The following is a 12,417-nucleotide window of genomic DNA, read 5'->3' on the forward strand; positions in this document are numbered from 1 at the left end:
TCAAATATTTTTTTATCTCAGTATTCTAAGAAAATAACTACTTGTCAATTTTATGATTTCTAATGGACATAAAAGTAATAAAATTCGGTCTTTATGATATTAATTATATACAAATATATTTATTATATAAAGTATATATAATAATTTTTTTCTAGAGCTGATTTAATAAAATTGATAATATTTCTATAGAAATCATTTACAATAAATGAAATTTAAAAAAAATAATATATAATCAGAATGTTTTTTATTTATTATTTTTTTAGTTATATATGTAAATATATAACTATCTGGGGTACATTAAAACAGTGAAAGATCTACCACCGTACATGTACGGCCAAACTGCTTGTGAGTTTGGTTTGTGTTAAGGTTTGGAATAAGTTTTTTATAGATAAAATTTAAAATTTTTTTTTTAGAATTTTCTTATAAATCATAATAATGGATAAGCTGTAAATAAATCTGTTTCTGAATCAAGATATATGATATCTTCTAGATGCAAATAGCTTGAATTTAAAATGAAAACATTTGACGACAAGCTGATAATGTTATCAATAACTAGAAAAAATTATTACAATACGATTCTGTACAAAGTTCACATTTTAAAAAATCTTAAAAAGTGTTACATTTTTTTTCTGAATATAAAAGAAATTTAAAAGCTATTATTTCAAGGGTAAATATTTCTTGCTACAAAAATAAATATTAATTTATATGTACTCTTTTTGTGTAAAATAAAACTATTCAATAACAACAAATACAGTAATACTGTGAGCGTTTCAAAAATGTTTAATCTACAAAACACAATTACCTCATAAATTTTCAGAAGCAACCAATTACTAAAACAACTCTATAAATAAGCTTCAAAATTCGTATTAAAACAACACTAATGGCCTCGCGTCAAATAAACATTGTCTGAACTATCCTTTGTAATTATCGGACGGTCGCTTAATGTTAGGCCTTGACACTAGCTTTTACTGAAGGCGGTGATTTATAGGTGGAGTTAAAAAGTAATGCAATTGATTCTTAATATGCTTCATCCGCTATTTCTCTAAGCTTTTACGAAGGGTCATTATTTAATATATGTCTATATCTCATTAACAATTACTGGCAGTCCCACAGTTTCGCCAATTTTTACATATTTCTGTACAAATGTTTGGGCTTATAAATGGTGTAAATGTTTTAAAAAAGGTCGCAAGGACGTCGATGTTGACAAAGAAGATATGTGAAAAAAAATTATCTCGCATAGAAAATTAAAAGCAAATTTATATGGTATTTTTTTCTGTAAAATGAGTAGTATGAGTAGTTGATATTTAAAAAAAAATTAATTGCTCTTCACTGTTTTATATTATTATAACGGTATATTCTTCTACAACTACTACTACAGTATAATCTAGTCACTAGATCCTAGGGTCAATAAGGATATTACCTTTCTGTTTTTCGCCGTTTTCGTAATAAGATCCGAATACAATGAACAGAACTGAGGTTACTAACTATTCTTAGATTTTGCTTCACAAATAGCCATTATCACACTTCACTACTTTACTGAAAATTTTTAGTCAAAAGCGACATTGTCACGATGCCGTAGATTTATCATATATTTTCCTGTTTTTGCAGATTAAGAAAGCATTAAAAAATATATGAAATAGAGGCAAAATTGCTGAGTAAGCTAAAGATTTTGTGTTTTCTAAATAATGCATTCAATATTATGAATGAAAATAAAAAATATGATTGTTACATAAATAATAGTCAGAAGATCCTAAAAAATATCCATGTTTTGGAAAATGCTATTATAAATGAAATATGAATATATTTATATGATAATGAAAAATGTTACCATTCTCATTTAATTCATTATTTTATTGACTAAGGAAAATTTTGACATTCACCCCTAACGGGTGCATCCTCTTACACAACATTTGCAATAGCACCATTTTTGCGTGGGCGGAACCGAAAGGGGTGGGTGGTTATGGGAGGTAGCCAAGTAGTCCGACGCATTTCAAAGACAGTTTCTCCTAGTCTGCTGCCAAAACTAGACCAGCACCATCGCGTATCGCCGAAGTTTATTTAAATAAGTTTAAAATTTTGAATAACTCAGAAAACCCTGCTTTAAATATTTGCAACTAAGTGCAAATTATTATCTGTATAACCGGAAATAAATCACTAAATAAGTCGAAATGATACAGGTAATCTTAAAGGTCGCTCTGCTCTTTGGACTGATACAATCAAGTGAGTAATTGTTTTAATGCTAATTTAAAATTTAGATACAATGGAAAAACGTTAATATTTTTTTAAATATAGTATATCACTTAGTAATTGTTTTTACTTAACAAATGAAATGTGTTTTAATATTTTATTATTAAATAAAACAGAAAATGCTTTTGAATTAGTTAAATATAATTTAATTTTTGTCTGCATAACTTTATTTTTTTAATAACATTTTAATTGAAATTACAATTAGAATTGTATCATATTACCAATGTTTTAACGATCGTTAGCATTTCATCGATATTTTTATAATTCCTTCTTAGTATTAAATCTATAAAAGTGAATCATTGAAACAGTCACATTTCGATAATAATCTGTTGATATGCGATTTAGATTAATTAGGAATGAATGCTTTAACACTTATAAAAAAATGTTTAATCAAATAAGTGTGTAATTTTCACTAAAAAACAATATATTATCACAGTGTGAAGTGGTGAAAAAATCTTATCATAATAGATAAGATTTTCCTTTTACGTTTACAAAAAATATATTGTAGAATTTTTTTAATAATAGATATTTATTATATAAAAATAAAACATTTTCATAAAAGAATACTAAATATACCATTTAATAAATTAAACTTATCTTATCATCGTTAACACTTTTTACTTTCATCTAAATTGAATTCTTCGTCTCTAATCAAATAACCTTATTCGTACTACGCCCTTCTTTGTTATCATACTAACTAATTTACTGTACCTTATCATTTAGTTGTTTTATATTAAATATATGTATTTTCTATTAGGCTATAAGATAATATAATACAACTCATTAGCTTAAAGCTCATTTTAAATTATTAAACGTATTTTACCCTACAATATAATAATGCCCCACTGTTAAATGCCAAATGTGCTATTGATCCCATTTGACATTTGCCTGTTGGCATTTTGAAAATATAAATCCAAAATTATTTGCAATAAGGTCGTCGTCCCACTTTTAGTCAAGTAGATGTTCGTCACTTTCGATAATAATATTTTTAATTTGAAACATACATAAATTCATCTTATAAGCTATTAAAATTATTTGCATTATGTGAAAATACATAAAAAAAAATGTTTAATATTTTATTTATCATATAGATTTTTTTAGTTTAATTATATAATTATCTATTAGATATTTTTTTATTGAATAAATTTAATTTTAATAAATACTAAAATTCCAGATGTTGCCATAAGATGCTACATTTGCCAGTCAAGATCCAATCATGCCTGCATCGATCCTATCAAACAGTTTAAACTGGAACTCACGGTAAAAAAATAATTTATATTTTCTATGTTATGCTAATAAACTAACTAAACAATATTTGTTTTACCACAAAAATATTTTGTAAAATATATGTTTATTTTAGTTGTTTATTATACTTGATTATTTTTTTAACATGAGCTTTAACAAAAAAAATAATATCAGATTATATTGTATATAGTAAAATTATTCATTATACAGCTTTAGTTATTATATTTTGAATATGATTAATTCAAAGATTTTTTATTTGAAGCAATCAAAGTCTACGGTTATATTTTTTTTATATACGGTATTATTTATTTTTTTATGGCTACGTGTGATGCGTAGTTAATTTAGCTTCTGGAAGTATACTTTATAACATTCTAATATTTGCTTATATGATAAAATTATACGCTGTTTTAAATTCTTAAAGATAATATACAGCAAATTAATTCTACCATATTAAATCGGGTACCCCAGCATCTGTGTATATACTTTATTATCTTATTGCTTTCGTTTGCTTGCTTCTTCCTAACTGTATTATAAGAGAATACTAAATAAGAGTATTAATATTTTATTTTTTTAATAATTTTATTTTACTATTATAATAACAGAATTAAAAATAGAAAAAATCTCAAGTCGTTTCAGGATAGTGTAAAAAATCAAACAATCTAAATAAATATATAGAACAGTTAAATAAACATAAAAGATTTATAAACTACTTTCAAGTTACAATTTGTGCAATAAATTGATATTATGATATGTTGCCGTGGCATTAAATAGTCTAAAATATTGAATCAAACTCTTGGAAATTCAATGTGAATGCTTGGCTGAACTAGGTATAACTATATGAAAGCGACTCCTTTCTTGAATTTTCAGTGAGAATTTCCAGTATATGTTATTTTTCTTTCGCAGCTCATATACAATCGAGAAATTATCTAGTTAGTAATGATTTGTCGCTTTGTAACACATTAAACTTATGCCTTTCATGATGTAACGAAATATTAAAAAAAATTACAAGAAGATACATAACTGATGTTTTATTGTCCTATACATTTATTTTAGTCAAGCCGCTAAAACGCCGTTTTTTTAAAAAACGCAAGAGATAAAAATATTTTTAAATAAGGCTGTTTATATTTTCAACTAAATATTCACATAAAACCATATGTACCAAAGGAGCACCAAATATCTAAAGTGCTTAGGGTCTCTAAATGTTTTAATCCGGCCCTGTATGTACTGGTATCGCGTGGCGCAATATAGAGCAAGGTGGGAAATATTATTGTATAAGGCCAAAGTGCACATGAGATCTAACTGAAACACTAAAAAGGGACAGCAAAACATTTATTGATACCAGGTACTGAAATCTAAAATTCCGTTGTTGCCGGATTAATGCAACACCACAAATATATAAAAACAGAAATTCTAGTTATGTCGTAAATTACTCAGAATTAGTCAAAGATTTGGGGAAAAGATGCTCAACTTCCAATGGAACTTCCCGCTTAGCTTGGAACTTAAAATATACGAAAATTTTCCAATCAACTCGCATCTAGCTAACACAGACGATATCTTTGATGTCTAGAGAAAATCAGCCGCTTCTATTTCGATCGTCAAATTTGATCTAGTCAAGCAGTCACATTGAATCATTAAGAGTTTCACTCGATTTTCGAAGTATCTTAAAGACTATTCAGCGCCACGGTACATTCATAGTACAAAATTAATTTATTGCATAAATTGTATGGCCGTATTTCAAAATAATTTCTTTCTATTTTTAAAATTATATGTTTTGTCCATTCCCAGGAATGTACACCTGCAACTATGAAAACTTCCAGCCAGGAATTAGGGCGGGCTTTTAACGGTATTAGAGGAATGGACTCAACGCAAATCAGAGAGCTGATCGAAGGACCAACGCACTACGACTTCGATAATGTCGAATGCCAGAAAATATCGTTTGACCGTAAGTATGATTTTTAGCTATTAGAAAGAATGCTAATGTATTAACCCTAATGGCAAATGCTCTTTTTCGGCAAGCAGTTTGATGTATTAAAGCATGTATACAATTCGTGCGGTACCCATCTATCTAATAAAACAAGAAGAGGCAGTTTGTCACCTCTAAATTGTTAAACTGTAGTGAACATTAACAATCAGAGAATCCCCGTCAAATACTAAAAAGAAAAACTAAAGTAATCAATTCACATACCGTGTCTATAGTTTAATATCATTTTTTTAGTTGGATCAGAACTTGTAGTTGTACGCGGATGCAGAGGAAAGGGTTCTAGAAGAGACGAAGATCAAAGAATGGCTTGTGATATTCTAAGGGAGCAATCAAGAAATCAACCAGAATTTTACGTGAATCACTGTGAAGTTTGCCAGAGAGATGGTTGCAACGATGCTAGAAGTCTACTTCTGCCGTCTCAATTTTTACTTCTACTTCTCACGTTCATCTTATTCGCGCTAACATCCCGCTTACGATAAGCTAATACAACAGATAAAAAAGGGCACGGTCAACGCTAAAGACTATCGAAAAAAATCGCCCAAAAATATAAATAATGTTTTTCAATCTGTTACAGTAACAAACATACATAAAAACAGTGTCTTTTAGAATTAACACAGAGACATCTGTAACTAATAACTTACGATTCATCTACATTTCTTATAAGTAAAAATATATTATAGATACTCAAAATATATCTATAACTCTATAACGTAATAATAAAGCAAACTAATAAATAAATTACATTTCTATTGCACACTATGATTTTACTACTCTTTTTTTATACCAAGATATTTATTTATCGCATTGACTAGCAAAGTAAAAATAATCAAGATAATAAAAATCATTGAAACATCACTGCTTAAATTAATGATAGAAAAGTATAAATTTTACTATACTACTTTAAAAAATCAAAGAAAATATTTAAATATACTTGGATTCGAAAACATTCAACCTAACATCTGTATTTTAACCTACGTTCATATTTTAGTTATGGTTACAACTATTTATTTATAGCAGATGTCTCTTATTGTTTATTATTCGTGATTTTCGTTGAATTTTTCAAAGAAAGGTTCTATAAAACATTTAGATTTTCTTATATTGGAAATAAAATAAAATATATCTGTCTAGTTATGTATATTTGTACACTTTCAATTATCCGTTTGCGTCTTTAAAAAACTTATTCGAACTAATAACGTTTTTTTGCGGATAATCGAAAGTGACTGTATTAAATTATTATAAGTCTGTATGGCGTGTTACGCATGTACCTTAAAATATAACATATTTATAAGAAAACTTAAAAGCAACATATATTTACAGATTTGAGCAACAAATATGTATTACATTCCTAACACGCTTTATCATAAACTTTATTGTTTGTAGCTTGTAAAAGTGCGAATAAGTCTAATCTAAAATTAATAATATTTAATTAGTGCTTTTTATGACTAAAAAATACTGCTCGATTTTATATAGTTATTATTGTAATGATTAATCAATTAGTTTCGAAATAAACTGATTTAATTATAATATATGATATTGTGTCGTGCGTATGAAATTGTATGTGATTTGTGAACAATGTATTGTGCTAATGTATTTATATTATATTGATATGATAATAAAAAGACTTTAAGAAGTATATAATTTATTTTAATAGTATTTTTTCATGATATTCTTTATAAGCTAAAGTATCCTATTATAAGAGATTTTTATATCTTATAATTATGATTAATTAGTCATAATAATATTCATACGTGATATTACAGAATTCTATGTAAATATAATCTATTATGATCGATCAGAATTATAATAATATAGTCATCACTAATTTCGATCTCCCAGACATGATTGAAATTAAAAAACATAAAAATAATATATATCTAATATAGGATTCGAACCCGGGACTTTGAGGTTTTAGTCATAAACCTGTACGACTGGTCTATCATGCTGGTATAATCATTTAATGGATAAAATACGTTGCTTTTAATCTTTTTACTAAAACGATTAATAAAATATTAATAAAGAAATATTATAAATATCACCAGGATTCATAGTTACCACAGATAATTCAGTCTTAAATTTAAACTTGTCAACGAAAAAATAGATAAACTGAAACTAAAAGTTTGATAAACAATATCTTCATTATTTACAAACGATTGTGCTATCAAGCTATTTTATTGTTATTTATACGTAGTTTTAGCATATTTTAATGCTTTATTCGTTATCGGACGTTAGCAATCATTCTTACTACATTTATTTTGTTTACTATTGTTCTAAATAAGAATGCTCTTTTCAAACATCAATGTGCTATTTTTATTTTTGTATTTTGTTTCAAATTATATAAATTGAAGCCGTCTCGGAAGATAGGAAAATAAAGTTCTGACTTGTGGAAGTTCTAGGTGTAATATAGAAGTGTAGCCCGAAAGGAAGTGTCGCAATTACGCTATGTTTGCGCTTATATACTATTTTTGAAAAAGATAAGGTGCGTGACTCTTTCCTACATTTGTTATTTCTATTTGTGACTTGCAGAATAAGTTTATTTCTAATGCAAACATTGTTTTAAAGAGATTTATATGGATTAAAGACCACTTTAAAACTAAGCAATGTACGGTACATATGTTGAAGTCGTTGGAATACGCTTTAGAAAAAACTCAAATTACAAGTGCCCCTCTGACACATCTCTAATTGTTACGCAAAATCTCTTTGATAAGTAAATTAATGCACAATGAGTACAAACATTGTTTTTTTTATTCTTTATCTAAAATAACATTTCACTACAGTATATATTTATTTATTTAAAAACCACAAATAAAATATGTATGTTTGCATAAAAATATTAGCTACCAGATTAGTTGTTAAGACTAAGGTGTATGTTGTTGAGACCAAGAAAAAAATTAAAGGCCAACTAGTGCGCTTTACTTTTCTAACTGCATAATAAATGTGTCGCTCTTAACTTTGATTTTGCTATCTTCGAAAGCCAAATTAGTAAATACTACATATATATTTACAAAACACATCGCAAACATTAAAGTAACTATTATCCTGATTCAATATAAATAATACTTGAAATAAGCAACATACTTAAAATTATTGTATAATATTTAAATATGTTTAATAATTAATATTAAATTAATATATTATATTTTTGTATGTTTACATTTTTGTATGATACAGAAAAAAAAATATTTGTATTTATTTAACTATTTGAGTTAAAAAACCGACTTCTCAGTAATAAAAGAACTCAAATAATTTACCAAACTTTTTTTTAGAGTTACTTCTACAACCCATTTTTTCAAATTTCACATGTGCTTGAAACCACATCAAATAAATAGCAGTCAGCAAATATCTGCACAAAAAATAATTAAGACTGAAGCAAGTGTATGAAAATATCAAACACTTGATTTATACATAATGAAGAAAAAGTAGGCAGCTGAATTTAAACAAAGGCAGGAAATCATTTAATATAATGATCGTAGTAAAGAGCATAGAACTGTTTCTTCTAAGGAAAACTTTTATTTTATTCACAATATTGCGATTCACTTGTGTGTATCTTACAAAAATGGTTTTAACACGTTTTGAGTTTGAGCTTGAAACGAGTTGCTCAGAAACGTTTATGTTTTAATATGAATCGCTTCTTTGTTATGAAGCTGATTCTGATATTTTAGCAAAAAATTGTTACGACCAATAAAACATTGGTTCATTATTATGAGCCTGAATCAAGGCAAAAAAATTCTCAGATGCTGCTATCCTCAAACAAAAGAGTTTTTGTTTTTGGAACGTGAAGGGAATATTTTTGATGGATTACTATAAAAATATAATGCTATCGCGTTTCAATACCTTGATCCACTAGATTCATCAGAGCAATAATTTTCACATAATTCAGCCAAATATTTACTGAAAAGTGTGTCGTTGTGAACAAGCTGAAATTTTATAACTGCTTTGAATAATGTAAAACTTATATGTCCAACATTATCTATGAAGTAGAACAAAATTATCACGGATCAGTACGACAGAGATAATGGCAGATAAGCGTTCTGGGATCAATATATTGGACAACTGTTTCATCAGTGGCAGTAGTAACGATTAATCGTTTCTTAGCTTCACATATAGTCATCGTACTAAATTTTATAATGGCGATCAAACTGTTATCGTCGTGTCTACTGCTGTTTGCGTTGCTATATATTCATGATGGTAAGAATTAATATAGACATATAACTTTCTGATAAGCATTTAAAATGTATCGGCAGTTCTTTAAATGAAATTATTTATTTACCTTCAATAACAATAATTGAAAGTCAAGTACTGTTAAATTATTTTTTTATATAATTACAAACACGCTATTCTGTGCATTTTATAAAGACAAAAATAACACAAATTTTACTAATTTGCTTTGTATAAAAAATATATAACTATTATATTAACATATTTTGGTTAGTAATAAATTTTTAAGCCAAAGTGATTTTAAATGGAAAAAAAATATTAAATATTGTTACCTAATTTCTTAGCATTTTTCATACATCTACATAAAAAATACGTTAACATATAATATATATATATATATATATATATATATATATATATATATATATATATATATATATATATATATATATATATATATATATATATATATATATATATTTATATGTATATATATATGACAAGGTCAAGAACAAGAGCGGCAGTCGAAAGCAATTCGTAATCATGGTCGGAAAATCACGGCCGAAATATAGAATAGAAGTATGCATAAATATATATATATATATATATATATATATATATATATATATATATATATATATATATATATATATATATATATATATATATATATATATATATATATATATATATATATATATATATATATGTTGGATTTTTAGATTTTCGCGAGTATAATTATTTTTTAAATCTCGGGATTCATCGCGATTTATGCTTACTTGTATTCTATATTCCGGCCGTGATTTTCCGGCCATGATCACGAATTGCTTGCGACTTCGACGTGACTTGAAAAAAAAAAAAAATATATATATATATATATATGTATACATAATTTAAATAGTGTATATCTAAGGCATATTTGTTTTTCAGCAACTGGTTTCACTGTACGCGATGAAGATGTCTTTCAATGTTACGATTGCGATGATTGTGAAATTGTTAACGAAGAGACTGTGAAGAACAGCTGTCCTATAGGGACAGAACCCCCAATAACTACCGATACCCCACCAACTACCGATACCCCACCAACTACCGATACCCCACCAACTACCGATACCCCACCAACTACCGATACCCCACCAACGACCGATACCCCACCAACTACCGATACCCCACCAACTACCGATACCCCACCAACTACCGATACCCCACCAACTACCGATACCCCACCAACTACCGATACCCCACCAACTACCGATACCCCACCAACTACCGATACCCCACCAACGACCGATACCCCACCAACTACCGATACCCCACCAACTACCGATACCCCACCAACTACCGATACCCCACCAACTACCGATACCCCACCAACTACCGATACCCCACCAACTACCGATACCCCACCAACTACCGATACCCCACCAACATCCTCCGATGCTCCCACAACAACTACCGATACCCCATCCACAACCTCCGATGCTCCCCCAACAACTACCGACACCCCATCCACAACCACCGATGCTCCCACAACAACTACCGACACCCCATCCACAACCACCGATGCTCCCACAACAACTACAGACACCCCATCCACAACCACCGAAGCTCCCACAACAACTACCGATACCCCATCCACAACCTCCGATGCTCCCACAACAACTACCGATACCCCATCCACAACCTCCGATGCTCCCACAACAACTACCGACACCCCATCCACAACCACCGATGCTCCCACAACAACTACCGACACCCCATCCACAACCACCGATGCTCCCACAACAACTACCGATACCCCAGCAGACTCCTCCAAAGATCGTATTTCTCCACCCAAATCACCGATAGTCTTACAGCTTAAAAAACAAATATCGCATATGCGATATCGTAGGGATATACGCGATGAGGACAAACCAATACACAAGTGCATAAAGATTTCTTACAAAGGTTTGTGTAAAAATCTGATATACCAAACTATAAACGCTTTTATTGTGTATTAATCGACATGTTTTATTTTTACAGACGGTGAAAAAACCAAAATACAGCGTGGTTGCGTGGAAGTAAAGAAGAACGACACTGAAGCGTGTGAAGTATTTGCCCCTGGTAAAAGTATCTCTGCCTGTGATATATGCAACGACAAAACACTCTGCAATTCTGCGGGACAATCTGTCATCAATCTGTTTTTGCTCGTTTCCTTGGCTCTCTTAGCCTTCTTGAGATAAGAATCAAACATATATATTATAAGATGCATCATCATCAGCACTAGTTTATTTTATAAATTAATTAAAATTGTGGGTTGTTACAAATAATAAGTACATGTATATATTTGATAATAGTAGGTGTATAATTACTAACTGTCGACTGACTATATTGTTATATGTAATGCATAGTATTTAACATTATATTTACAAAATATCACGCAATTTGTATTATTTTATGATATGCGCTAATAATGCACTTCATCAAATCTGACGTTTGTGAAAGAGCTAGAATAACTCTAATGTCACCTGTAGATGCAACTTAAGAGTCTGAAAATATTTATTTTTAATGTTGTACAAATTTATTTTAGGTTCATTTTACAAAATAAAACTGTTCTTTTTCTAAAAATCCTTTTATTTTTTTTACAACCTTTTTTTATTTCAACACAAAAAGCTATTAATGGTTATTTATAAATCACTGAGGTAATACGTCAATGATTAATAATTGAAAGGACTAGATTTAAATTTTTAAATTTCTATCATGTCAAGTAGATCATAATTAGTGACTACTACATTATTAAAATACCGATC

General features: G+C 28.6%; 2 protein-coding genes across 2 annotated transcripts; both read left to right on the plus strand.

Moving 5' to 3' along the window:
- The first annotated feature begins 1,995 nt into the window (after window positions 1-1,995).
- On the plus strand, window positions 1,996-7,106 carry LOC148238625 (uncharacterized). Its single transcript, XM_088188041.1, has 4 exons — window positions 1,996-2,220; window positions 3,422-3,507; window positions 5,278-5,434; window positions 5,708-7,106. The coding sequence occupies exons 1-4, from the start codon at window positions 2,169-2,171 to the stop codon at window positions 5,950-5,952; spliced, it is 540 nt and encodes a 179-aa protein (XP_088044167.1). The 5' UTR covers window positions 1,996-2,168; the 3' UTR covers window positions 5,953-7,106.
- Window positions 7,107-10,925: 3,819 nt separating this feature from the next.
- Window positions 10,926-12,235, plus strand: LOC148238626 (uncharacterized). Its single transcript, XM_088185689.1, has 2 exons — window positions 10,926-11,575; window positions 11,651-12,235. The coding sequence occupies exon 1, from the start codon at window positions 11,066-11,068 to the stop codon at window positions 11,474-11,476; it is 411 nt and encodes a 136-aa protein (XP_088041815.1). The 5' UTR covers window positions 10,926-11,065; the 3' UTR covers window positions 11,477-11,575; window positions 11,651-12,235.
- The last annotated feature ends 182 nt before the right edge of the window (window positions 12,236-12,417 follow it).

Source organism: Plectrocnemia conspersa, unplaced genomic scaffold (assembly GCF_051122295.1).
Source record: "Plectrocnemia conspersa isolate PC_06_02 unplaced genomic scaffold, ASM5112229v1 ptg000001l, whole genome shotgun sequence".
NCBI lineage: Eukaryota > Metazoa > Arthropoda > Insecta > Trichoptera > Polycentropodidae > Plectrocnemia > Plectrocnemia conspersa.

Bases quoted from the DNA above. Each gene is read 5' to 3' on its own strand.
- LOC148238625 (XM_088188041.1), top strand. From the start codon at position 2,169: ATGATACAGGTAATCTTAAAGGTCGCTCTGCTCTTTGGACTGATACAA. The intron at 3,508-5,277 runs GTAAAAAAATAA...GTCCATTCCCAG, and splicing joins AGTTTAAACTGGAACTCACG to GAATGTACACCTGCAACTAT. The intron at 5,435-5,707 runs GTAAGTATGATT...TCATTTTTTTAG, and splicing joins CCAGAAAATATCGTTTGACC to TTGGATCAGAACTTGTAGTT.
- LOC148238626 (XM_088185689.1), top strand. From the start codon at position 11,066: ATGCTCCCACAACAACTACCGATACCCCATCCACAACCTCCGATGCTC.